Raw genomic sequence first — 27,951 nt, forward strand, 5'->3', positions numbered from 1 at the left:
TTGTGGTCATACTAAGTACCAGTCCCTCTTATGATGGAGCATAAGTCTTAATAAAGCTCCATCAACTTGTATTAGGCTATCACTGTAAGTCTATACAACTTATATCCCATGGTATATTATATCTTTTGTATTACTACTCAGTACCTATATGCTTCATGTTTTACTACCAAATGTTCTAATGACTCAAACTTCAAGTCATAATTCTTCATTTTTTGATAACTAAACTTCATTAAAATGACTTACCCAGAAATACTATTGTTAAAAGGAAGTTTCAGTTACATACTTTTTTTAAAATTTTTATTGTTTTATTATTCATATGTGCATACAATGCTTGGGTCATTTCTCCCCCCTGCCCCCACCCCCTCCCTTACCACCCACTCCGTCCCCTCCCGCTCCCCCTCACCCCCTCAATACCCAGCAGAAACTATTTTGCTCTTATCTCTAATTTTGTTGAAGAGAGAGTGTAAACAATAATAGGAAGGAGCAAGGGGTTTTGCTAGTTGAGGTAACGATAGCTATACAGGGAGTTGACTCACATTCATTTCCTTTGCCTGTGTGTTACCTTCTAGGTTGATTCTTTTTGATCTAACCTTTTCTCTAGTTCCTGGTCCCCTTTTACTATTGGCCTCAGTTGCTTTTAAGGTATCTGCTTTAGTTTCTCTGCGTTAAGGGCAACAAATGCTAGCTAATTTTTTAGGTGTCTTACCTATCCTCACCCCTCCCTTGTGTGCTCTCACTTTTATCATGTGCTCAAAGTCCAGTCCCCTTGTTGTGTTTGCCCTTGATCTAATGTCCACATATGAGGGAGAACATACGATTTTTGGTCTTTTGGGCCAGGCTAACCTCACTCAGAATGATGTTCTCCAATTCCATCCATTTACCAGCGAATGATAACTTTTCGTTCTTCTCAAAGTAGTCTCTGATGATTTCTTGGACTTCCATGGTGTTTGTTGTTATGTCCCCTTTTGCATTCCTGATTCTACTAATTTGGGTTTTTTCTCTCTTCATTTTAGTCAGGTTTGTCAGGGGTCTATCGATCTTGTTTATTTTTTCAAAGAACCAACTTTTTGTTTCATTAATTCTTAGGATGGTTTTTTTTTTATTTCTATTTCACTGATTTCAGCTCTTATTTTTATTATTTCTCTCCTATTTTTGGGGGGATTTGCTTGTTCTTGTTTTTCTAGGAGATTGAAATGTATCATTAGGTCATTGATTTGGGATCTTTCAGTCTGTTTAATATATGCATTCATGGCTATAAACTTTTCTCTCAGGACTGCCTTTGTTGTGTCCCATAGGTTCTGGTAGGTTGTGTTTTCATTTTCATTGACTTCCAGGAACTTTTTAATTTCCTCTTTTATTTCATCGATGATCCATTCTTCATTAAGTAATGAGCTATTCAGTTTCCAGCTGTTTGCATGTGTTTTGTCTTTACTTTTGTTGTTGAGTTCTAGTTTTACTTCATTGCGATCAGATAGTATGCACAGTATAATTTCTGTTTTCTTATATTTGCTGAGGCTTGCTTTGTGCCCTAGGATATGATCTATTTTGGAGAAGGTTCCATGAGCTGCTGGGAAGAATGTATATTGTGTAGAAGTTGGATGAAATGTTCTGTAGACATCAAGTAGGTCCATTTGATCTATTATATATTTTAGATACTGGTTTTCTTCATTGATTTTTTGTTTGGATGACCTACCTATTAATGATAATGGGGTGTTAAAGTCTCCCACAACCAATGTGTTGGAGTTAATATATGCTTTTAAGTCCTTCAGGGTATGTTTGATGAAATTGAGTGCATTGACATTGGGTGCATATAGGTTGATATGATAATTATTATTTCCTTTTGGTCTATTTCCCCTTTTATTAGTATGGAATGTCCTTCTTTATCTCATTTGATCAGTGTAAGTTTGATGTCTATTTTGTCCGAGATAAGTATTGCTACTCCTGCCATTGGCTTGGTAAATCTTCTTCCAGCCTCTCATCCTAAGCTTATGCTTATTTTTGTCGGTGAGATGGGTCTCCTGTAAGCAACAAATTGTTGGATCTTCCTTTTTAATCCATTTTGTCAAACAGTGCCTTTTGATGGGTGAATTAAGTCCATTAACATTAAGTGTTAGTACTGATAGGTATGTGGTGATTCCTGTCATTTAGTTGTCTTAGTTGTTTGAAGGTTTGATTGTGTGTACCTAAGTTGAGGTCACTCTCTACTGTCTTGCTTTTTCTTTTCCTGTGGTTTGGTGCTGCCTGTTTTTTCATGGTTAAGTTGGGTTTCACTTTATATGTGCAGAATCCCTTGAAGATTCTTTTGTAGTGGTGGTTTTGTGGTCACATATTGTTTTAGTTTCTGCTTATCATGGAAGACTTTTATTGCTCCATCTATTTTAAATGATAGTTTTGCCGGGTAGAGTATCCTGGGGTTGAAGTTATTTTCATTCAGTACCCGGAAGATCTCACCCCACACTCTTCTTGCTTTTAATGTTTCTGTTGAGAAGTCTGCTGTGATTTTCATGGGTTTACCTTTGTATGTTATTTGTTTTTTCTCTCTTACAAATTTCAATATTCTTTCGCTAGTTTCTGAACTTGTTGTTTTAATGATGATATGTCGTGGGGTAGTTCTATTTTGATCTGGTGTGTTTGGTGTCCTGGAGGCCTCTTGCATCTGTGTGGGAATATCTTTCTCTAGATTTGGGAAATTTTCTGTTATTATTTTGTTAAATATATTACGCATTCCCTTCGCTTGCACATCTTCTCTTTCTTCGATGCCCATGATTCTCAAGTTTTGTCTTTTGATGGAGTCGTTGAGTTCTTGCTTTTTCTTTTCACAGGTCTTGAGTTGTTTAATTAATAGTTCTTCGGTTTTTCCTTTAATTACCATTTCATCTTCGAGTTCTGAGGTTCTGTCTTCTGTTTGTTCTATTCTGTTGGATTAGCCTTCGTTTTGTTTTGCAGTTCTGTTTCATTCTTTTTCCTGAGGTTTTCCATATCCTGGGTCGTTTCCTCTTTAATGTTGTGTATTTTTCCTGAGTTCATTTATCTCTATTAATCGTGTTCTCTGTTTCACTTTGGTGTTTATACAGTGCTTCTATGGTGTCCCTTATTTCTTCTTTTGCTTTTTCAAATTCTTTATTTTTGTTGTCTTGGAATTTCTTGAGTGTCTCCTGTACATTTTGGTTGACCCCATCCAGTATCATCTCTATAAAATTCTCATTCAGTACCTATAGTAAGTCTTCTTTTAAATTATTCTTGTGTGCTTCATTGCGTTCTTTGGCATAGTTTATCTTCATTTTGTTGGAGTCTGGATCTGAGTATCTGTGTTCTTCATTTGCCTCTTGTTTCTGTACTAGTTTTTTGCTGCGGGGAAACTGGTGTCCCTATTTTTTCTGTCTTCCCGTCATTGCCCTTAGTATTGTTATTGTCCCTGTACTGTGTGCAATTAAGTATTTTCTGGCTGTAATAATAGCACTAGTGATATTTAGAATGGAAGGGTGAGAGTGGATGGAAGCAAAGAATTTAAAGGAAAAGGGAAAAACAATCAAGTAGAAAAAAACAAAACAAAACAAAGAAAAACAAAAAAAGTTTGAAAGATATAAACAGGGAGAGACAGTGTACTAATCAACCATAAGCTGAAAAGGCATTAGAGAGACAGAGGATTGAAAATTAAAAATAAAAGGAATAAAGATAACAATAAATATGAAAAATAAGTAAATGAAAGGAAAAAAAATATATGTAAATAAAATTAAAAAAAAATACCCTCCAAGTTCAAATGCAATGAAGTTTCAATCTTAGTAATTTTGGTGTTTGTCCCTCAGCCTCCAATCCTGGAGATGGTGCCTCAGATGTTATTCTGTAGTTGTCTCATCAAAGAGGAAACATAAAGTAGAACAAAACTGCTCAAAAAAAAAAAAAAAAACCCCACAAAATGTCCCAAGCTCAAATGCAATACCGTTTCAGTAAGTTTTTCAGCATGCAGGTATAGTTCGGTTGTTTTCTCATCAAAGGTAGGGAGAGAGAAAAAAGAGTCTGGAGACAGATCTGTGAATGGTATCTGCGGCTGTGCCTTGCCTGCCTGCTGTTGTCAGCCTGCTGTTGCTGGAGGCTTTATTTATGCAGATCCCTGGGGTGGGCTTAGCACTCACCTGGCCCCCGCAGGCTTTGTTTACTCAGAGTTCTCCTGTACGGGAGCCTCTGCTACAGGCTTTCCCCTTTCCAAGCACACTGAGGGAGGTGACACTGCACCTGCTTTCTCAGGCCTGCGTGTTTATTTACAGCTTACATGGGAAGTGGGTCTTCCGCCCTCTCCTGTGGAGTTTTCCTCCCACCACTGCTTTTACAAGCTTTCCTGCTCCTGATTGCTGGGCGGTGCTGCTGCTCCTGTCATCCAGTGTGCTTGTTTACAGCTCACATGGGAGGTGGGTCTTCCCCCCTCTCCTGTGGAGTTTTCCTCCTTCTGCCACTCTCACAAGCTTTCCTGCTCCTGGTTGCTGGGTGTGCGCCACAGCTCTTGCCCTCTCCGGTGTGCCCGGCTTGTTTATTTACAGTTCTGGGAAGGATTCCCCTCCCCCCACTTTTGGTGCTCAGGGCGCCTCACCCTCTTTGCTATGTGTCTTTATTGTTATTATTGCTTATTACTCAGTTTCTCTTTTTTCCCTTGGTGGGGGTCGGTCTGTCCAGGGGTCTATGCTGATCTGGCCCAGGGTTGTCTGTGGAAGTACCACGTACCGCTTAGCTCACCTTGTCTGCGTCTTCCCCAGCCGTCTGGGCACGGACATCTGGCAGCCCGGGGGCCCTCCTGGTTTCTCCGTTTAACGTGAAGTGGAGATTCTCTGCGCTGGCTGGAGGTGTGGAGGGGGCAGAGTTTTGCCTCTTCTCTGTGGCCTTGCCTGCAAGGTGTGTCTCCAGCATCTCTCCAAGATTTCACTTTAGGAGACAGGCTTTCTGCTTCCTCCCTCTTGCTACCATCTTGGATGAATTCCTTCATTTACCTTCTTATGATAGATAAGCTAAAATTAGGCAAATTTATTTAGAAATACTTTTTTACAATTTGTTTTCTTTTTGATATAATTTTTTCTCATGAAGCATTCAATTGGACAAATACCTCATATCTGCTAGACAATGAACTATTATTATGGTCTCTTAATAAATTATTTCCTCATATCTTTTTCTTACAGAACAGACAGTGGGAGAAGTTATTAAATTAGATCCTAGTGGATCTCCAAGAAAAGTCTGGGGGAAAAGCCCTACAGATTCAGTACTAAAGATACTTGGAGAAGCTGAACTACAACTTCAGACAGAACTATTGGAAAACACAAGTATTAGAAGTGGTAAGTGGAAACTAGTTATTTTCTAACTATAGAAAGTCATATTAAAAGAAGTCATACTAGTAACTGAATAATGTGATTTAAGAGGTTTCCATTTTAAGTGAATTATTTGAAGTCTTTTTGTTATAATTTTTGTTTATAATTTTCTATAAGATAGGGAATGATTTTATTTTCTGGGAAGTTGTCCTAAATAGCAGTGTTGAGTTTTGACCTGATAGGATCTAGCCGGGACCTAAAAATAAAAATAATAGGAATAGGAAATATGCATTAGGGAGCTGGAAAAGTCAGAATAATGTTTTCCATGAAGAACAATATAGAAACAGTGTGCTAAGATTAATGGTATACCTTTTTTTCTTTTTGTGGTACTAGGTCTTAGCCCCAGGATTATATTATCACACATGCTTGGCATGTACATATAAGTACATATAAGCATATGTTAAGCATATCCCCGGTCCTTTTGTTTGCATTGTTTCTGAGACAGGGTCTCATAACTTTGGCCAGTTTGGCCTAGAAATTGTGATCTGCCTGTCTCTACCTCCCGATTAGCTGGCATTGCAGACATGTAGCACCACACCCAGCTGATGTCGTGTCTTTTGAAGTAGATTCAGAAATTAAATTGTCTAAATGAAATCTCCAGCAAGTTTAAGAGATATTGTTCTAGGGCAGGGGAGGGAGCATTGGCATGAGGCAAGAGGAAAACAACCATGATACTTATGAATATTGGTATTACAACTATGCATAAGGAAAATAATTTAAATAAAGAAGTACATATAACAATTTGTTAGAAAAAATGGCAAAAGTTCAATGTATAGATAGGTAATTCATTTGTTCACACTCATATCAGGAAATTCTGCAGTTGTATGTCAAACTAATGAAAAATGCCTCCAGGCTTTAAAACATTTTTTAAATAGTGATAAAGAAGTTACATGAGGTTTTAAATGAGAACTTCCTCAGTTTGAATTAATGAATGACAAGAGTCAGGGTAATAAAAGGAAAGACTACATTCTGACGACAGGAAGAGTAGAAGACTATCAGGAATCACAAAAGAGGTGACAAGATAGCTGTAGAGCTGAAAGGCAACGAAAAAAGTAGGAAACAGTCTGCTGTTCCAGGCTTCTATCCTGAGGGTGGAGGCAAGTGAAAGCTATAATCACAGGTAAGCCATGAGACCCAATTGACAGACTGGCAGACTCAGCCTCAGGAGAAACCCACTCTTCCCACAAGTCTTTAATCCAGTGTGGGAATTTGATGTAACAGTGACTACTCCTGTGTAGCAGGCTAGCAATGAAGAAGAAAGTACTTTGTTACTCCCCATATCTCAGAGTGCCATAGCCCAGCACCATCCTGAGAGGTGGCTTAGTGATGAAGTTTGAGCTACTGGGAGGACCTGAAAACAAGGGGCAATTAAGGCTCAGGGACCCTGAGGACACCCTGTCACAATGTCTGCAAGAAAGATGGCCACAAAAGGAGTAGTGGAAAGAGGGAAGGTCTGACCTGGACCTGCTGAGAATTTTAAACTTCTGGGAGCTTGGACAATGAGGAGTAGCTTGTATCCTCACCTCTGACAAGGAGTGAGCCCAGCTGATTGAGGATCACTGTAGAAAAAGAGCTCCAAACTCATGGCTGGTGGAGTGCTCAACCTCTGATTCTTAGTTATGTAAAGAATTTTACCTGATGGAACTGAGAGGTCTGAGACCAGGTTCTGTGGATCATGTATTTGCCTGAGCCTCCTCCCTCCCATGGTCCCATGGGGTTGTTAACTGCTGTGCAGGGTATAAAAGTGCTGTGACTGGCAGGCACAATGGCTGATTCTCCTCCAGTCCAGAACTCAGTGCCCTGTTTCCTCGTATACTCTCCTATGCATTTGGTGGACACCCCTATTCTTAGACACTTGCTACCCATGGAGGTCCTGTGGGACAAGAGGGAACCTTTGCAGCCAGTAGTGACTCCCAGTATATGCAGAAAGGAAGCTTCTAAAGTGAAAGCAGCTCTGAAGCACACAACTGACCCTTGGCTGGCCCTGCCCTTAGCCTACATATGACACCAGTCTGTACATTAATAACTATAAGAGATTCCATCCAATTTTCTTTTCTTTGAGTGGTGCTGTGGATTGGACCTGGTTCCCTGAACATGTGGGATGAACATTTGGCTATTGAGCTACACACCCTATTCACTGAGCCACTACTGCATCCTGCCTGAACATTGACCATACTTCAACTAAAAGACTACAGATGTTTAAAACCTCAGCCAAGGGCTGAGGGCATGGCTCAAGTGGTAGAGTGCTTGCCTAGCAAGCACAAGGCCCTGAGTTCAAACCCCAGTACTACCAAAAAAAAAAAAGGTGATTATAAAACCTCAGCCAATGATTTGGCTGCAAATGTATAAATCCCAAAGCAGAAACACAAGAACTAGGACAAACCAAGGAACTGTGATTCCTCAAAAAGTCAACAACTCTACAATTATAGACTCTACTAATAGTGAATTGGGTGAAATCGCAAAGAATGCAAAAGAATAATTATAAGAATTATCAAGAAATTTCAAGGCATGAATATACATCTGAATGAAGTAAAAGAGAATACAAATAAACAGCTGAACGAAGTAAGGAAGACAATTTAGGACCTGAAAAAGGAATGCAGTAAATATTTAGAAATTGTAAAAGAATCAAGTTCAAATTCTGAAAATGAAAAATTCAGGAAGGCAAATTTAAAAATTAGTTAATAGACTAGATAAAGTTGAAGACAAATAATGCGTTGAAGACAAGGTAGATGAATTAGAACATTCAAACAATGGTGAGAAAATTTTTTTTTAAATGACAGAATATTGAAGACCTCTGGGACACCGTTAAAAGACCAAACCTTTCAATCATGGAAATAAAAGAAAAAGAGGTGAAAGCTAAAGGCACAGAAAACATACCCAATATAATAATAGCAGAAAATTTACCAGATCTTAGGAAAGAGGTAGTCATCCAGGTATAGGAGGCTTTTTACAACACTAAACAGACAAGACCATGAAAAAAAAAACTCCCCACCTTACATTATAGTTACATTTAGATAGAGCACAAGAAAAGAATGTTGAAAGCTGCTGGAGAGAAGCACCAAGTGACCTATAAAGGCAACTCCCGTCAGAATAAAACCAGGTTTCTCAACAACAACAACAAAAAAAACTCTGAAATCAATGACAGCATTAAAGTTTTATTTTAGGCCAAAAAGAAAATGACTGCCAACCTAAATTACAGTACCTATCAAAGCTGTTCTTCATAATTGAAGGAGAAATAGAAACTTTCCATGATAAACAAAAACTAAAGTAATTCATAACCACTAAGCCTGCACTGCAGAAGATATTTAAAGGAATCCTACAAACAGAAGAGGAAAACAAACACAACTGTGAAGATACAGGAAAGAATAAACCTCATTAGACATTATTAACAAATGAAGATTAGGAAACAAACATCACAAAAACAACGTCACAGGAAATACAACATATCTTTCAGTAATTACTCTGAATGTTAATGATCTCACCTGTCCAATCAAAATTCACAAATCTGGCTGATTGTATTAAAAAGCAAGACCCAACCATGATTGCCTATAAGAAATGCACCTCCCTGGCAAACAAACATAGGCTTCAAACCAAAATTAATCAGAAAAGACAAATAAGGGCACTTCATATTGATAAAGGGAACATTCTGTCTATCAAGAAATAGATAAATGTATATGCACCAAGCATCAGCATGAACAGTTTAATAAAACAAACATTACAGGACATAAAAGCACGGATAGACCCCAGGAAAATAATAACATGTTCCTTCATTACCCAGCCATCACCAAAAGATAGGTCATATAGTCAAAAATCAGTAAAGAAGCTGCAGAGTAAATGGCACTATATATCAAGTGGATTTAACACACATCTACAGAGTATTCTATATAATATATCCTGAATGCACATTTTTCTCAGCAGTCCATGGAACTTTCTCCAAAATAGATTATATTTTAGGACATAAAGCAAATCTTAAGAAATACAACAAAGTTGAAATAATTTCCTATATTTTATCAACCCACAATGGAATTGAAGTGGAAATCACCAGCAAAAGAACCTACACAAAATATACAAGAACAAAGAGACTGAAATACTGTTGAATAATCAGTGGGTCATCAAAGAATTAAGGGAAACAGTGGAAGGGTAAATTCAAATATGATATATTTGATACATTGTAAGAACCTTTGTTAATGCTGCAATGTACCCTTACCCAGCACAATAATAAAAGAATTTTTTAAAAAGAAGGGAAGAAATCAGAAAATTCCTAGAATCTAGTGAAAAAACACAATTTATCAGAACCTTTTGGACACAACTGACAGTGTTAAGAAGAAAGCTCAAGTGGTAGAGTCTAACAAACACATGGCCCAAAATTCAACTCAGTACCACACACACACACAAAATTCCTGCTTAACATTGGGCATGGTGGCACTACAATCCCAGTACTTGATAGACTGAGGCAGGACTATAAAGATTTCAAGGCCAGCCTACGCTATATGGTGAGACTCTTAAAAAAAAAACAACAAAGAAGAAAGTTTATAGCTATGAGTGCATACTTTAAAAACAACTAAAGAAATCTCAAATAACCTATGAAGCTCTTAGAAAAGGAAGAAAAATCCCAACTTAAAAACAATAAAAGGAAAGAAATAATAAAGATCAGGGCAGAAATTAGTGAAATAGAAACTAAAAAAATGAAATAGCCAATCAATGAAAAAAATAATTGCTTCTTTGAAAAGATGAACAAGATTGACAAACCCTTAGCCAAACTAAGCAAAAGAAAGAGAAAGAAGACTCAATTAAAAAAAAGAAATACATATGATAAAGGGAATATCACAACAAATACCAATAAATTTCAAAGGGTAGGGAATATTTTGAAAACTTATATTTTGGTAAAGTGAAAAATATAGAAGAAATGGATATATTTAGACACGTAACCTACCAAAATTAAACCAAGAGGATATAAACCACTATAGCAAGCAGTTAGATTGAGGCAGTAACAAAGAGCCTCCCAACAATGAAATGCCTAAGACTGGACAAACTCACTGCTGAATTCTACAGGACGTTAAGGAAAAACTAATACCAATGCTTTTCAAACTATTCTATCAAATAGAAAGGGAAGGAAAGCTACCAAACTCATTCTATGAAGACAGTATTATTCTAATACCAAAATTGGATAAACATAAAAATAAAAGAAAAAATAGACCGATTTCATTGATGAGCATTGATGCAAAATTCTAAATAACATTCTTTCAAACTGAACTAAACAACACATTAAAAAGATTATACACCATGACCAAGTTGATTTCTTTCCAGGGATGCAAGGAGAGTTCAGCATAGGCAAATAAATAACATAATACTGCACATGAACAGAATAAAGGACAAAAAGCACACGATCATCTCAATGGATGCAGAAAAAGCCTTTGGAAAATTCAGCATCCCCTCATGATAAAGAGCCCTGAAGAAATTAGGAATAAAGGAATGTACCTCAACATAATTAAGGCTATCTATCCAACAAACCTATATCCAACATCCTACTGATCAGAGAAAATCTAAAAGCATTTTCTCTGAAGTCAAGAATGAGACAGTGGCTGGTATACATTTTCTCCACTCGTATTCAGTATAGTGCTTGAGTTCTTAGCCAGAGCAACACAGCGAGAGAAAGAAAGAAACAGGTATGCAAATAGAGAAGGAATAAAATTATTCCTCTTTCACAGGTGATATGACCCTGTGTCTAAAAGACCCTAAAGACTCCACCAAAAAACTCTTAGATCTGATAAACACTTAGAGCAAAATAGCAGGATACAAGAGCAACATAAAAAATAAGTAATTTTTTTTTTTTTTTACAATACTGGGGTTTGAACTCAGGGCTTTGCACTTTGTAGGCAGGTGCTTTACCACTTCAGCCATGCTTCTAGCTCTTTTTGGGTTGGTTGTTTTTGAGATAGGGTCTCAAAAATAATGCTTGGTTCAGTCTGGGCCATGATGCTATTTGTGCTTCCCTATGTAGCTAGGATGACAGGTATGTGCCACCACACCCAGCCATTGGTTGAGATAAGGACTTACAAACTGTTTTTCCTAGGCTGATCTCAAACTGGCATCCTCTTGATCTCCACCTCCCAAGTAGCTAGGATTACAAGTTTGAGCTACCATGCCTGGCCAAAAATTAGTAGTATTGCTATATACCATTAGTGAGCAGGCTGAGAAGGAAATCAGTAAAATAATCTCATTATAATAGCCTGAAACAGATACATAAGAATAAACCTTACTAAGAAAATGAGAGGAGATTCCAAGATGGCGACTAGAGGGAGGAAGCAGAAAGCATGCTTCCTAAAGTAAAATCTTGGAGAGACACTGGAGATACACCTTGCAGGAAAAACCACCAAGAAGAGGCAAAACTGCAACTCCTCCACACCCCCAGCGCACACATAACATCCCCACTCCACATTAAATAGAGAAACCAGAAGAGCTCCTGCACCACCAGACGCCAGCTCCAGACTGCTTGGTAAGACGCAGACCACCAGGTGAGCTAAGCAGCATGTGATATTCCCACAGACAACCCAGGGTTAGATCAGCATAGCCCCCTGGACAGACCCTCACCCAGGGAGAAAAAAAACAAACTGAAAAATAAACAAGCAGCAGAACTTAAAAAAAAAAAAACACGTAGCAAAGAGGGTGGGGTGCCTCGAGTCCTGGATAGTGCAGGAGAGGCAATCTGTCAGGCAAACTGCAAATAAACGAGCCGGCCAGGGAAGTCTGGAGTGGCGGCACCTGCCCAGCAACCTTAGAGAGGGGAAAGCTTGTAACTGCAGCTGTCGTGTGGAAAGCGCCACCGGAGAGGGGTGTAGGGGCAATCCCTCAGATGAACTGTAAATAACAAGCCAGCCAGAGAAGGCAGGACTGGTGGCACCCACCCACAACCTTGGATTGGGGAAAGCTTCTAATTGTGGCTGTCTTGTGGAAAGTGCCACCGGCGGGGAGGGGGGGCCACTACTCATACAAAAAGAGACAGCAATTGCAAAAGGCGGGTAGGGCTGTATACTGGAGAAAACAAAAGGGACATGCATCTAGGAGAACTCTAAATAAACAAAGCCTTCGGCAGCAGATGGCTGACAGTAGGAGGCAGGTGAGCCGCAGCCTCAGATATACGTTCACAAAGATTCCTCCAGATGCCCTTTTTTTTTTTTTCTCTTCCTTTGATGAGACAAGAACACCGGATGCTGAAGAACTAACTGAAACTGTATTGCATTTGAACTTGGGATTTTGTTTGTTTCTTTTTTTTTGTTTTTTGTTGTTTCTTTCCTCTTTGATGAGAAAACAACAGAACTACTTCACAGACACTGAGAAGTTTTCAGGACTGGAGACTGAAGGACTAACACCAAAATTATTAAGACTGAAACTTTATTGCATTTGAATTTGTGGGTTTTCTATCTTTTTTATTATTATTATTTTCATTATCCTCTCTCTGTCTCTCTAATGCCTGTTTTAGCTTACTGTTGATTACTACACTATCTCCCCCTGTTTTTTTTCTTTGGCTCTGTTTTTGTTGTTTGGTTGGGGGTTTTTTGTTTGTTTGTTTGTTTTGTTTATCCCTTTTTCTTTGCCTTCTTTGCTTTCCCTCTCCTCTCACCCTTCCATTCTAGATATCACCATTGTTATTATTACAAGCTAGAAAATACTTAATTGCACACAGTAGTAACAATAGCAAGGGCAATGATGGGAAGATGGAAAAAAGAGAAAAATCATTTTTCCCCAATAATAAATTAGTACAGGAACCAGAGGGAAATGAAGAAAACAGATACTTACATCCAAACTCCAACAAAACGAAGATAAACTATGCCAAAGAACCCAATGTACCCACAAGAACAACCTGAAACAAGAAATCATGCAAGTAATCAATGAGAATTTTATAGAGATGATACTGGATATGGTCAACCAAAATATACAGGAGACACTCAAGAAATTCCAACACAACAAAAATAGAGAATTTGAGAAAGCACAAGGACAAATAAAAGAAACCAAATGCAAAACAAAATAGAAGGCCAATGCAGCAGACTAGAACAAGCAGAAGACAGAATCTCAGAACTCGAAGATGAAATGGTAAATAACGGAAAAACGAAAGAACTGTTAGTTCAACAACTCAAGACCTGTGAAAAGAAAATGCAAGAACTTACTGACACCTTCCAAAGACCAATCCTGAGAATCATGCTTATTGAAGAAGGAGAAAAGGTGCAGGAAAATGGAATGCATAACATATTCAGCAAAATAATTACATAAAAATTCCCAAATCTAGAGAAAACTATGCCCATACAGGTATGGGAAACCTACAGAACTCCAAACACACCTGACCAAAATAGAACCACCCCACGACATATTATCATTAAAACAACAAGTACAGAGACTCGAGAAAGAATACTGAAGGCTGCAAGAGAGAAAAAACAAATAACATACAAAGGTAAACCCATCAAAATCACAGCAGACTTATCAACAGAAACATTGAAAGCAAGAAGTGCTTGGGGCGAGATCTTCCAGGCACTGAATGAAAATAACTTCAACCCTAGGATACTCTACCCAGCAAAACTATCATTCAAAATAGATGGAGCAATAAAAGTCTTCCATGATAAGCAGACACTAAAACAATATATGACCACAAAGCCACCACTACAAAAGATTCTTCAAGAGATTCTACACGCAGAAAGTGAAACCCAACATAACCATGAAAGGACAGGCAGTACCAAACTACAGGAAAAGAAAAAGCAAGAAAGTAGAGAGTAACATCAATTTAGCTACACACAACCAAACCCTCAAACAACTAAGACAACTAAATGACAGGAATCACCACATACCTGTCAATACTAACACTTCATGTTAACGGACTTAATTCCCCCATCAAAAGGCACTGTTTGACAAACTGGATTAAAAAGGAGGATTAACAATTTGTTGCTTACAAGAGACCCAACTCATCGATAGAAATAAGCATATGCTTAGGATGAAAGGCTGGAAGAAAATTTACCAAGCCAATGGCCCCCGAAAACAGGCAGGAGTAGCAATACTTATCTCTGACAAAGTAGACTTCAAACCTACATTGATCAAATGAGATAAAGAAGGACATTCCAGGAGGAATTCCAAGATGGCGGCTAGAGGTAGGAAGCAGAAAGCGACCCTCCTATAGTGAAATCTTGGAGAGACGCTGGAGACACACTTTGCAGGCATAATCACCGAGAAAAGGCATAACTTTGACTCCTCCACATCTCCAGCCGGCGCAGAGAATCTCCACTTCACGTTAAACGGAGAACCGAGGAGGCCCCCGGGCCGCCAGTGGCGGGCGCCCATACGGCTTGGGAAGACGCGGACCAGGTGAGCTTCGCGGTACCGCGGTTCCCCCACAGACAAGCCTGGGCCAGAGCAGCATAGCCCCCTGGACAGACTGACCTCCACCCGGGAAAAAAAGAGAAACTGAGTACTAAGCAATAAGAACAGTTAAGACATGCTGGAAAGAGGGTGGGGCGCCCTGAGCGCTGAAGATTGGGAGAAGGGAATCCTTCCCGGGACTGTAAATAAACGAGCCGGGCGGGCTGGAGAGGCTCTGGTGGGAGCGGGGCGCGCCAGCAACCAGGAGCGGGGACGCTTGTGAGAGGAGGGAAGACCCACTTCCCACGTGAACTGTAAATAAACACGCAGGCCTGACAACGCGGGGCAGTGTCGCCTTTCCCAGTGCTTGGAAAGGGAAAAGCCTGTAGCAGAGGCCCCCCTCCCCCGCACAGGAGAACTCTGAGCAAACAAAGCCTGTGGGACCAGGTGAGTGCTAAGCTCACCCCAGAGATCTGCATAAATAACGCCGCCAGCTACAGGCTGACAGCAGCAGGCAGGCAAGCCACAGTTGCAGATACCACTCTCAGAACTGCCTCCAGACGCTTTTTTTTTCTTTTTCTCCCTACCTTTGATGAGAGAACAACCGAATTACACCTGCAAGCCGAAAAACTTACTGAAACTGTATTGCATTTGAACTGGGGACACTTGGTGGGGCTTTTTTTTTTTTTCTTCTGTGTGTGTGTGTGTGTGAGTGTAGTTTTGTTCTACTTTATGCATCCCCTTTGATGAGACAACTACAGAACAACATCTGAGGCACCAACTCCAGGACTGGAGATTGAGACGGACATCCAAATTATTAAGACTGAAATTGCATTGCATATAAACTTGGAAGTTTTTTGGTTTTTTGGGGTTTTTTTGTTTTTTTTAATTTTCTATTTTCCATTTTATTTTAATTCATTTTTATAAATAGATATTACTTTCATATACTTATTTTTTATTTTTTTTTATCTTTGATTTTCAGTCCTCTCTCTGTCACTCTATTGTCTGTTCAGCTTACTGTCGATTAGTACACTAACACTCCCTGTTTATACCTTTGAAACTCTCTTGTCTGATACCTTGTTCTGCTTTCTCCCTCTTGTCTGTATATTTGTTTTCCCCTTTTCTTTAACTTCTTGCTTTCCATCTCAGCTCACTCTTCCATTCTCAATATTACCATTGTTATTATTACAAGCTAGAAAATACTTAATTACACACAGTACAGGGACAGTAACAACACCAAGGACAATGACAGGAAGACAGAAAAAACAAGGAAACCAGTTTCCCCACAGCAAAAAATTAGTACAGGAACCAGAGGGGAATGAAGAGAACAGAAACTCAGAGCCAGACTACAACAAAATGAAGATAAACTATGCCAAAGGACCCAATGAAGCCTACAAGAATAATTTAAAAGAAGACATACTACAAGTACTCAATGAGAATTTTATAGAGATGATACTGGATAGGGTCAACCAAAATGTACAGGAGACACTCAAGAAATTCCAAGACAATAAAAATAGAGAATTTGAAAAAGCAAAAGAAGAAATAAAGGAAACCATAGAAGCACTGTATAAACACCAAAATGAAAGAGAGAACACAATGAATAAATGGATAAATGAACTCAGGACAAAAATAGACAACAATAAAGAAGAAAACAGCCAGGATATGGAAAACCTCAGAAAAAAGAACGAAACAGAACTGCAAAACAAAACGGAAGGCCAATCCAGCAGAATAGAACAAACAGAAGACAGAATCTCAGAACTTGAAGATGAAATGGTAATTAAAGGAAAAACTGAAGAACTACTAATTAAACAACTCAAGACCTGTGAAAAGAAAATGCAAGAACTCACCGACTCCATCAAAAGACCAAACTTGAGAATCATGGGCATCGAAGAAGGAGAAGAGGTGCAAGCGAAGGGAATGCGTAATATATTCAACAAAATAATAATGGAAAATTTCCCAAATCTAGAGAAAGATAGTCCCATACAAATGCAAGAGGCCTCCAGGACACCAAACAGACCAGATCAAAATAGAACTACTCCACGACATATCATCATTAAAACAACAAGTTCAGAAACTAAGGAAAGAATATTGAAGGCTGCAAGACAGAAAAAACAAGTAACATACAAAGGTAAACCCATCAAAATCACAGCAGACTTCTCAACAGAAACATTAAAAGCAAGAAGAGCATGGGGTGAGATCTTCCAGGCACTGAATGAAAATAACTTCAACCCCAGGATACTCTACCCAGCAAAGCTATCATTCAAAATAGATGGAGCAATAAAAGTCTTCCATGATAAGCAGAAACTAAAACAATATGTGACCACAAAGCCACCATTACAAAAGATTCTGCAAGGGATCCTGCACACAGAAAGTGACACCCAACTTAACCATGAAAAGGCAGGCAGCACCAAACCACAGGATAAGAAAAAGCAAGAAAGTGGAGAGTAACATCAAGTTAGGTACACACAATCAAACCTTCAAACAACTAAGATAACTAAATGGCAGGAATCACCACATACCTATCAGTACTAACACTTAATGTTAATGGACTTAATTCACCCATCAAAAGACACCGTTTGACAAAATGGATTAAAAAAGAAGATCCAACAATTTGTTGCTTACAGGAGACTCATCTCACCGACAGAAATAAGCATATGCTTAGGATGAAAGGCTGGAAGAAGATTTACCAAGCCAATGGCCCCCGAAAACAAGCAGGAGTAGCAATACTTATCTCTGACAAAGTAGACTTCAAACCTACATTGATCAAACGAGATAAAGAAGGACATTCCATACTAATAAAAGGGGAAATAGACCAAAAGGAAATAATAATCATCAATCTGTACGCACCCAATGTCAACGCACCCAATTTCATCAAACATACCCTGAAAGACATAAAAGCATATATAAACGCCAACACAGTGGTTGTGGGAGACTTTAACACTCCATTATCATCAATAGATAGGTCATCCAAACAAAAACTCAATAAAGAAATCCAAGATCTAAAATATGCAATAGATCAAGTGGACCTAGTAGATGTCTACAGAACATTTCATCCAACCTCTACACAATATACATTCTTCTCAGCAGCCCATGGAACCTTCTCCAAAATAGATCATATCCTAGGGCACAAAGCAAGCCTCAGCAAATATAAGAAAATAGAAATGATACCATGCATACTATCTGACCACAATGCAGTAAAAGTAGAACTCAACAACAAAAGTAAAGACAAAAAACATGCAAACAGCTGGAAACTAAATAACTCATTACTTAATGAAGAATGGATCATCGATGCAATAAAAGACGAAATTAAAAAGTTCCTAGAAGTCAATGAAAATGAACACACAACCTACCGGAACCTATGGGACACAGCTAAGGCAGTCTTGAGAGGAAAGTTTATAGCCATGAGTGCATATATTAAAAAGATTGAAAGATCCCAAATCACTGACCTAATGATACATCTCAAACTCCTAGAAAAACAAGAACAAGCAAATCCCAAAACAAATAGAAGGAGAGAAATAATAAAAATAAGAGCTGAAATCAACGAAATAGAAACCAAAAAAACCATACAAAGAATTAATGAAACAAAAAGTTGGTTCTTTGAAAAAATAAACAAGATCGATAGACCCCTGGCAAACCTGACTAAAATGAGGAGAGAAAAAACCCAAATTAGTAGAATCAGGAATGCAAAAGGGGACATAACAACAAACACCATGGAAGTCCAGGAAATCATCAGAGACTACTTTGAGAACCTATATTCAAATAAATTTGAAAATCTAAAAGAAATGGACAGATTTCTAGATACATATGATCATCCAAAACTGAACCAAGAGGAAATTAATCACCTGAATAGACCTATAACACAAAATGAAATTGAAGCAGCAATCAAGAGTCTCCCCAAAAAGAAAAGTCCAGGACCTGATGGATTCTCTGCTGAATTCTATCAGACCTTTGAAGAAGAACTGATACCAACCCTCCTTAAACTGTTCCATGAAATAGAAAGGGAAGGAAAACTGCCAAACACATTTTATGAAGCCACTATTACACTTATCCCAAAACCAGGCAAAGACACCTCCAAAAAGGAGAACTATAGGCCAATCTCCTTAATGAACATTGATGCAAAAATCCTCAACAAAATAATGGCAAATCGAATTCAGCAACACATCAAAAAGATTATTCACCACGACCAGGTAGGCTTCATCCCAGGGATGCAGGGGTGGTTCAACATACGAAAATCAATAAACGTAATAAACCACATTAACAGAAGCAAAGACAAAAACCACTTGATCATCTCAATAGATGCAGAAAAAGCCTTTGATAAGATCCAACATCATTTCATGATAAAAGCTCTAAGAAAACTAGGAATAGAAGGAAAGTTCCTCAACATTATAAAAGCTATATATGACAAACCTACAGCCAGCATTATACTTAACGGAGAAAAATTAAAACCATTCCCTCTAAAATCAGGAACCAGACAAGGATGCCCACTATCTCCACTCCTATTCAACATAGTACTGGAATTCCTAGCCAGAGCAATTAGGCAAGAAGAAGGAATAAAAGGAATACAAATAGGTAAAGAAACTGTCAAAATATCCCTATTTGCAGACGACATGATCCTATACCTTAAAGACCCAAAAAACTCTACTCAGAAGCTTCTAGACATCATCAATAGCTATAGCAAGGTAGCAGGATATAAAATCAACATAGAAAAATCATTAGCATTTCTATACACTATCAATGAGCAAACGGAAAAAGAATGTATGAAAACAATTCCATTTACAATAGCCTCAAAAAAAAATCAAATACCTAGGTGTAAACCTAACAAAAGATGTGAAAGACCTCTACAAGGAAAACTATACACTTCTGAAGAAAGAGATTGAGGAAGACTATAGAAAGTGGAGAGATCTCCCATGCTCATGGATTGGTAGAATCAACATAGTAAAAATGTCGATACTCCCAAAAGTAATCTACATGTTTAATGCAATTCCCATCAAAATTCCAATGACATTCATCAAAGAGATTGAAAAATCTACTGTTAAATTTATATGGAAACACAAGAGGCCACGAATAGCCAAGGCAATACTCAGTCAAAAGAACAATGCAGGAGGTATCACAATACCTGACTTCAAACTATATTACAAAGCAATAATAATAAAAACAGCATGGTACTGGCACAAAAACAGACATGAAGACCAGTGGAACAGAATAGAGGATCCAGATATGAAGCCACACAACTATAAGAAACTTATCTTTGACAAAGGAGCTAAAAATATACGATGGAGAAATAGCAGCCTCTTCAACAAAAACTGCTGGGAAAACTGGTTAGCAGTCTGCAAAAAACTGAAACTAGATCCATGTATATCACCCTATACCAAGATTAACTCAAAATGGATCAAGGATCTTAATATCAGACCCCAAACTCTTAAGTTGATACAAGAAAGAGTAGGAAATACTCTGGAGTTAGTAGGTATAGGTAAGAACTTTCTCAATGAAACCCCAGCAGCACAGCAACTAAGAGATAGCATAGATAAATGGGACCTCATAAAACTAAAAAGCTTCTGTTCATCAAAAGAAATGGTCTCTAAACTGAAGAGAACACCCACAGAGTGGGAGAAAATATTTGCCAACTATACATCAGACAAAGGACTGATAACCAGAATATACAGGGAACTTAAAAAACTAAATTCTCCCAAAACTAATGAACCAATAAAGAAATGGGCATGTGAACTAAACAGAACTTTCTCAAAAGAAGAAATTCAAATGGCCAGAAAACACATGAAAAAATGCTCACCATCTCTAGCAATAAAGGAAATGCAAATTAAAACCACACCAAGATTCCACCTCACCCCTGTTAGAATAGCCATCATCAGCAACACCACCAACAACAGGTGTTGGCGAGGATGCGGGGAAAAAGGAACCCTCTTACACTGTTGGTGGGAATGTAGACTAGTACAACCACTCTGGAAAAAAATTTGGAGGCTACTTAAAAAGCTGGACATCGATCTTCCATTTGATCCAGCAATACCACTCTTGGGGATATACCCAAAAGCCTGTTACTCCAGAGGCACCTGCACATCCATGTTTATTGCGGTACTATTCACAATAGCCAAGTTATGGAAACAGCCAAGATGCCCCAGCACTGACGAATGGATTAAGAAAATGTGGTATCTATACACAATGGAATTTTATACGGCCATGAAGAAGAACGAAATGTTATCATTCGCTGGTAAATGGATGGAATTGGAGAACATCATTCTGAGTGAGGTTAGCCTGGCTCAAAAGACCAAAAATCGTATGTTCTCCCTCATATGTGGACATTAGATCAAGGGCAAACACAACAAGGGGATTGGACTTTGAGCACATGATAAAAGCGAGAGCACACAAGGGAGGGGTGAGGATAGGTAAGACACCTAAAAAACTAGCTAGCATTTGTTGCCCTTAATGCAGAGAAACTAAAGCAGATACCTTAAAGCAACTGAGGCCAATAGGAAAAGGAGACCAGGAACTAGAGAAAAGGTTAGATTAAAAAGAATTAACCTAGAAGGTAACACCCACGCACAGGAAATCAATGTGAGTCAATGCCCTGTATAGCTATCCTTATCTCAACCAGCAAAACCCCTTGTTCCTTCCTATTATTGCTTATACTCTCTCTACAACAAAATTAGAGATAAGGGCAAATAGTTTCTGCTGGGTATTGAGGGGGAGAGCGGGAGGGGGTGGAGTGGGTGGTAAGGGAGGGGGTGGGGGCAGGGGGGAGAAATAAACCAAGCCTTGTATGCACATATGAATAATAAAAGAAAAATGAAAAAAAAAAAAAGAACATATGAAAGACCCACTAAAAAAAAAAAAAAAAAAAAAAAAAAAAAGAAGGACATTCCATACTAATAAAAGGGGAAATAGACTAAAAGGAAATAATTATCAACCTATATGCACCCAATGTCAACACACCCAATTTCATCAAACATACCCTGAAGGACCTAAGAGCATATATTAACTCCAACACAGTGGTCATGGGAGACTTTAACACCCCACTATAATCAGTACATAGGTCATACAAACAAATAATCAATAAGGAAATCTGACATCTAAAACATATCATAGATCAAGTGGGCCTAGTTGTTGTGTACAGAACATTTCATCCATCTTCTACACAATATACATTCTTCTCAGCACCTCATGGAACCTTCTCCAAAATAGATCATATCCTAGTACACAAAGCAAGCCTCAGCAAATATAAGAAAATAGAAATTATACTGTGTATACTATCTGATCGCAATGCAGTAAAACTAGAACTCAACAACAAAAGTAAAGACAAAAAACATGCAAAGAGCTGGAAACTAAGTAACTCATTACTTAATGAACAATGAATGGGTCATTGATGAAGTGCAAGAGGAAATTAAAAGGTTCCTGGAAGTCAATGAAAATGAAAACCCAACCTGCTGGAACCTATGGAACACAGCAAAGGCAGTCCTGAGATGAAAGTTTATAGCCATGAGTGCATATATTAAAAAGACTGAAAGATCTCAAATCAATGACATAATGATACATCTAAAACTCCTAGAAAAACAAGAACAAGTAAATCCCAAAACAACTAGAAGGAGAGAAATAATAAAAATAAGAGCTGAAATCAACGAAATAGAAACCAAAAATAACCATTCAAAGAATTAATGAAACAAAAAAATGGTTCTTTGAAAAAATAAACAAGATCGATAGACCCATGGCAAACCTGACTAACATGAGGAGAGAAAAAAGCCAAATCAGTGAAATCAGGAATGCAAAGGAGAGATAACAACAAACACCATGGACGTCCAGGAAATCATCAGAGACTACTTTCAGAACGTATATTCAAATAAATTTGAAAATCTTGAAGAAATGGACAGATTTCTAGATACATATGATCATCCAAAGCTGAACCAAGAGGACATTAATCACCTGAATAGATCTATAACACAAAATCAAATTGTACCAGCAATCAAGAGTCTCCCAAAAACAAAGTCCAGGACCTGATGGATTCTCTGCTGAATTCTATCAGACCTTTAAAGAAGAACTAATATCAGCCTTCCTTAAACTGTTCCACGAAATAGAAAGGGAAGGAAAACTGCCAAACACATTTTAGGAAGCCAGTTACTTATCCCAAAACCAGGCAAAGACACCTCCAAAAAGGAGAACTATAGGCCAATCTCCTGAATGAACATCAATGCAGAAATCCTCAATAAAATAATGACAAATGAAATTCAACAACACATCAAAAAGATCATTCACCACGACCAAGTAGGCTTCATCCCAGGAATGCAGGGGTCTTTCAATATATGAAAATCAGTAAATGTAATAAACCACATTAACAGAAGCAAAGACAAAAACCCCTTGATCATCTCAATAGATGCAGAAAAAGCCTTTGATAAGATCCAACACCATTTCATGGTAAAAGCTCTAAGAAAACTAGGAATAGAAGGAAAGTACCTCAACATTATAAAAGCTATATATGACAAACCTACAGCCAGCATTATACTTAACAGACAAAAGCTGAAGCCATTCCCTCTAAAATCAGGAATGAGAGAAGGATTCCCACTATCTCCACTCCTATTCAATCTAGTACTGGAATTCCTAGCCAGAGCAATTAGGCAAGAAGAAGGAATAAAAGGAATACAAATAGGTAAAAAAAAAACTGTCAAAATATCCCTATTTGCAGACGACATGATCCTATACCTTAAAGACCCAAAAAACTCTACTCAAAAGCTCCTAGACACCATCAATAGCTATAGCAAGGTAGCAGGATATAAAATCAACATAGAAAAATCATTAGCATTTCTATACACTAATCATGAACAAACTGAGAAAGAATATATGAAAACAATAACATTTACAGTAGCCTTAAAAAAACTCAAATACCTAGGTGTAAACTTAACAAAGGATGTGAATGACCTCTACAATGAAATATAAACTTCTGAAGAAAGAGATTGAGGAAGACTATAGAAAGTGGAGAGATCTTCCATGCTCAAGGATTGGTAGAATCAACATAGTAAAAATGTCTATACTCACAAAAGTAATCTACATGTTTAATGCAATTCCTATCAAAATCCCTGTGATATTCATCAAAGAGATTGAAAAATCTACCATTAAATTTATATGGAAACACAAGCAGCCACAAATAGCCAAGGCAATACTCAGTCAAAAGAACAACGCTGGAGATATCACAATACCTGACTTCAAGCTATATTACAAATCAATAGCAATAAAAACAGCCTGGTACTGGCAAAAACAGACATGAAGACCTGTGGAACAGAATAGAGGACCCAGATATGAAGCCACACAACTATAACCAACTTACCTTTGACAAAGGTGCTAAAAATATACAATGGAGAAAAGGCAGCCTCTTCAACAAAAACTGCTGGGAAAACTTGTTAGCAGTCTGCAAAAAACTGAAACTAGATCCATGTATAGCACCCTATACCAAGATTAACTCAAAATGGATCAAGGATCTTAATATCAGACTCCAAATTCTAATGTTGGTACAGGAAAAAGTTGGAAATACTTTGGAACTAATAGGTATAGTCAAAGACTTTCTGAATGGATCCCCAGCAGCTCAGCAACTAAGAGATAGCATAGATAAATGGTACTTCATAAAACTAAAAAGCTTCTGTTCATCAAAAGAAATGGTCTCTAAACTGAAGAGACCACCACAGAATGTGAGAAAATATTTGCCAGCTACACATCAGACAAAGGACTGATAACCAGAATATATAGGGAACTTAAAAAACTAAATTCTCCCAAATTTAATGAACCAATAAAGAAATGGGCAAGTGAACTAAACAGAACTTTCTCGAAAGAAGAAAGTGAAATGGCCAAAAGACAGATGACAAAAATGCTCACCCTGTATAGCAATAAAGGAAATGCAAATTAAAACCACACAAAGATTCCATCTCACCTCTGTTAGAATAGCCATCATTAGCAATACCACTAACAATAGGTGTTGGCGAGGATTCGGGGAAAAAGGAACCCTCTTACACTGTTGGTGGGAATGTAAACTAGTACAACCACTTTGGAAAAAAATTTGGAGGCTTCTTAAAAACATAAACATAGATCTACCATATGATCCAGCAATACCACTCTTGGGGGTATACCCAAAAGATTGTGACACAGGTTACTCCAGAGGCACTTGCACACCCATGTTTATTGCAGCACTATTCACAATAGCCAAGTTATGGAAACAGCCAAGAGGCCCCACTACTGACGAATGGATTAAGAAAATGTGGTATTTATACATAATGGAATTTTATGCAGACATGAAGAATAATGCAATGTTATCTTTTGCAAGTAAATGGATGAAACTGGAGACCATAATTCTGAGTGAGGTTATCCTGGCCGAAAAGACCAAAAATCGTATGTTCTCCCTCATATGCGGACATTAGATCAAGGGCAAACACAACAAGGGATTGGACTTTCATCACATGATAAAGCGAGAGCACACAAGGGAGGTATGTGGATAGGTAAGATACCCAAAAAACTAGGTAGCATTTGTTGCCCTCAATGCAGAGAAACTAATGCAGAAACTTTAAAGCGACATAGGCCAATAGGAGAAGGGCTAGAGAAAAGGTTAGTTCGAGAAGAATTAATTTAGAAGATAACACACATGCACAGGAAAGCAATGCAAGTCAACTCCCTGTATTGGTATCATTATCTCAACTAGCAAAAATCCTTGGTCCTTCCTATTATTGCTTATACTCTCTCTTCAACAAAATTAGAGATAAGGGCAAAATAGTTTCTGCCTAATAGGGAGGGGTTGGGGGGGAGAGGGAGTGGGCTGGGGGAAGGGGGGAGAAATGACCCAAACATTGTATACATATATGAATAAAAGAAAAACATAAATAAAAATAAAATAACAAATAAAAATAATTAAATAAAAAAAGATGAATAATCTTTATAGCAAAAGCTGTAAAATATTGAAGAAAGATATTGAAGAAGGCACTGGAACATGGAAAGATTCTTCCAGTTCATGGATTGACAGAATTAGTATTGTGAAAATGGCTATACTACCAAAAGCAATCTGTAGATTCAATGCAGTTCCCATAAAATTCCAATGTCATTTTTCACAGAAATAGAAAAATCAATCCTAAAATTCATAAGGAAGCACTAAAGACCATGAAAAGACAAAGCAATCCTGGTGGTATCACAACATTTGACTTCAATTTATACTACAGAGTCATCGTAACAAAAACATCATCGTACTGACAGAAAAACAGACATGTATACCAATGGAATACATACATGCGTATGATTGTTAACAAAGATGCCAAAAACAAGGAGCTGGTGAAGTTGCTCAAGTGGTAGAGTGCCTACCTAGCAAGCATGAGGCATGGTGTTCAAACCCTAGTATCACCAAGAAAAAAAAGAAATTAAAAAAAAAAGAAAAAGCCAACAGCATGCATTGGAGAAAAGATAGTCTCTTCAACAAACATGTTGGAGAAAGTGGGTATTCGCATTTAGAAGATTCAATCCAGTTCACTATCTCTCACCCTATATAAAAATTAACTCAAAATATAGGACCCAAGTCTTTGAAAGTACTGCAGAAAACACTTGAAAATATAGGTGTGGCAATGACTTTCTGAGCAGAACTCCAATAGCTGTAGAAATGAGAATTGATAAATGGGATTTCCTAAAATTAAAAAGCTTCTGCACATCAAAGGAAATAAGTACCAGAATGAAGAGACAGCCCACAGAATTGGATCCTAGCTGCTTGAGAGGCAGAGACCCAGAGGATTGAGTTTCAAGGATATCCCAGGCATGAAGTTTGGGAGACCCCATCTCAACCAATAAAATCTGTGTGTGGTGGCATGCACCTGTCATCCCAGGTATACAGGAAGCATAAATAGAAGGGTCATGCCCAGAAATAAATGTGAGACCCTATCTCAAAAGTAACTAGAGCATAAAAGGGCTGGGAGCATGGTCAAGTTGTAGAGCACCTGCAAAAGGAAGAGGTCCAAATGGGCAATAAATATATTAAGAAATGTTCAGCATCCTTAGCCATAAAGGAAATGCAGATCAAAACTACATTGAGATTCCATCTCACTTCAGTTTGAATGAATGTCATCAAAGAAAAAACAGCAAATCTTGGGAAGAGTAGGAGGAAAGAAAGCCTTTATGCATTGTTGGTGGGAATATAAATTATTACAGTCACTATAGAAATTGGTGTGAAGATTCCTCAAATAACTAGAAGTAGAACCATGATAGATGCTGCTATACCACACCTGGGTATACATCTGAAAGAATGTATGTCAACATACAATAGAATACCTGCACACTCATATTTATAGAAGAACTATTCTCAATAGCCAAGCTGTGTAATCAGCCTAGGTGCCCATTAACCAATGAATGGATAAGGAAATGTTGTATGCAAACACAATGGAGTATTATTCAGCTGTATAGGAAAACTAAATTTGTTATTTGCAGGAAAATGGAGATCACCATATTAAGCAAAGTAGGCCAGACTCAGAAAGATCAATGTCACCATGTTTTCTCTTATATTTGGAGGTTAGACATAATAAAAATAATGAATGAATATAAAAGGGAGACTGGGAGGAACTAGCAGGAGATAGAAAGATGAAAGAAGAGGCTGATGGCAGGGTGAATATGATCAAAATATTTCATATGCATGTATGAAAATATAAAAATGAAACCCATTCAAATTGTAAAAAAAATGAGGGAGAGGGATGGATAAGAAAAAGTAATAGAGGGAGTGAATATGATCAAAGTACATTATAAACATGTATAAAATATCACAATGAGATCCCTTTTATAATTAGTATGTGCTAACTAAAATTATGAGTAGTAGAGTGCCTGCCCAGCAAGCACAAGGCCATGAGTTCAAACCCCAGTACCACGAAAAACAAAGTACAACAACAAAATTAATTAAAATGATTAACTTTTCAGATTATTTTATACTCTGAAAGTCCTGTATATATGTTCATTCCCTTTGGAACTATTACATTAAAAATATCAATTCTGATTCATAAAAATATGGTAAAATTTTTATTAAATGTATATAACTTAGTATACAATACTTAAGTAGCATAAAAATAGGATTTTCGTTTTCCATATTTACCATAATGTATCTACATAGAATTATTATAATAGTCTATCAACACAGTTTCACTAATGATGGTGTAATTATTTTTCTGGTTCTTACATTCAATTCATCAGCTGTTCGTTGAACATTTATTAGCTGTGCACACTATTTCTGATACAGTGAATTTGCAAAGAGGAA

General features: G+C 37.7%; 1 protein-coding gene across 15 annotated transcripts in view; it reads left to right on the forward strand.

Moving 5' to 3' along the window:
• Positions 1-27,951, forward strand: part of Nek1 (NIMA related kinase 1) — a 239,241-nt gene that overhangs the window by 151,185 nt on the left and 60,105 nt on the right. For all 15 annotated transcript variants that reach the window (XM_074054990.1, XM_074054995.1, XM_074054992.1 and 12 more), the window contains one exon: positions 5,166-5,318. In XM_074054990.1, the coding sequence (XP_073911091.1) occupies positions 5,166-5,318 (153 nt within the window). The remainder of the gene's footprint in view (positions 1-5,165; positions 5,319-27,951) is intronic.

The sequence above is a fragment of the Castor canadensis genome, chromosome 14 (genome assembly GCF_047511655.1).
Source record: "Castor canadensis chromosome 14, mCasCan1.hap1v2, whole genome shotgun sequence".
Taxonomy (NCBI): Eukaryota; Metazoa; Chordata; class Mammalia; order Rodentia; family Castoridae; genus Castor; species Castor canadensis.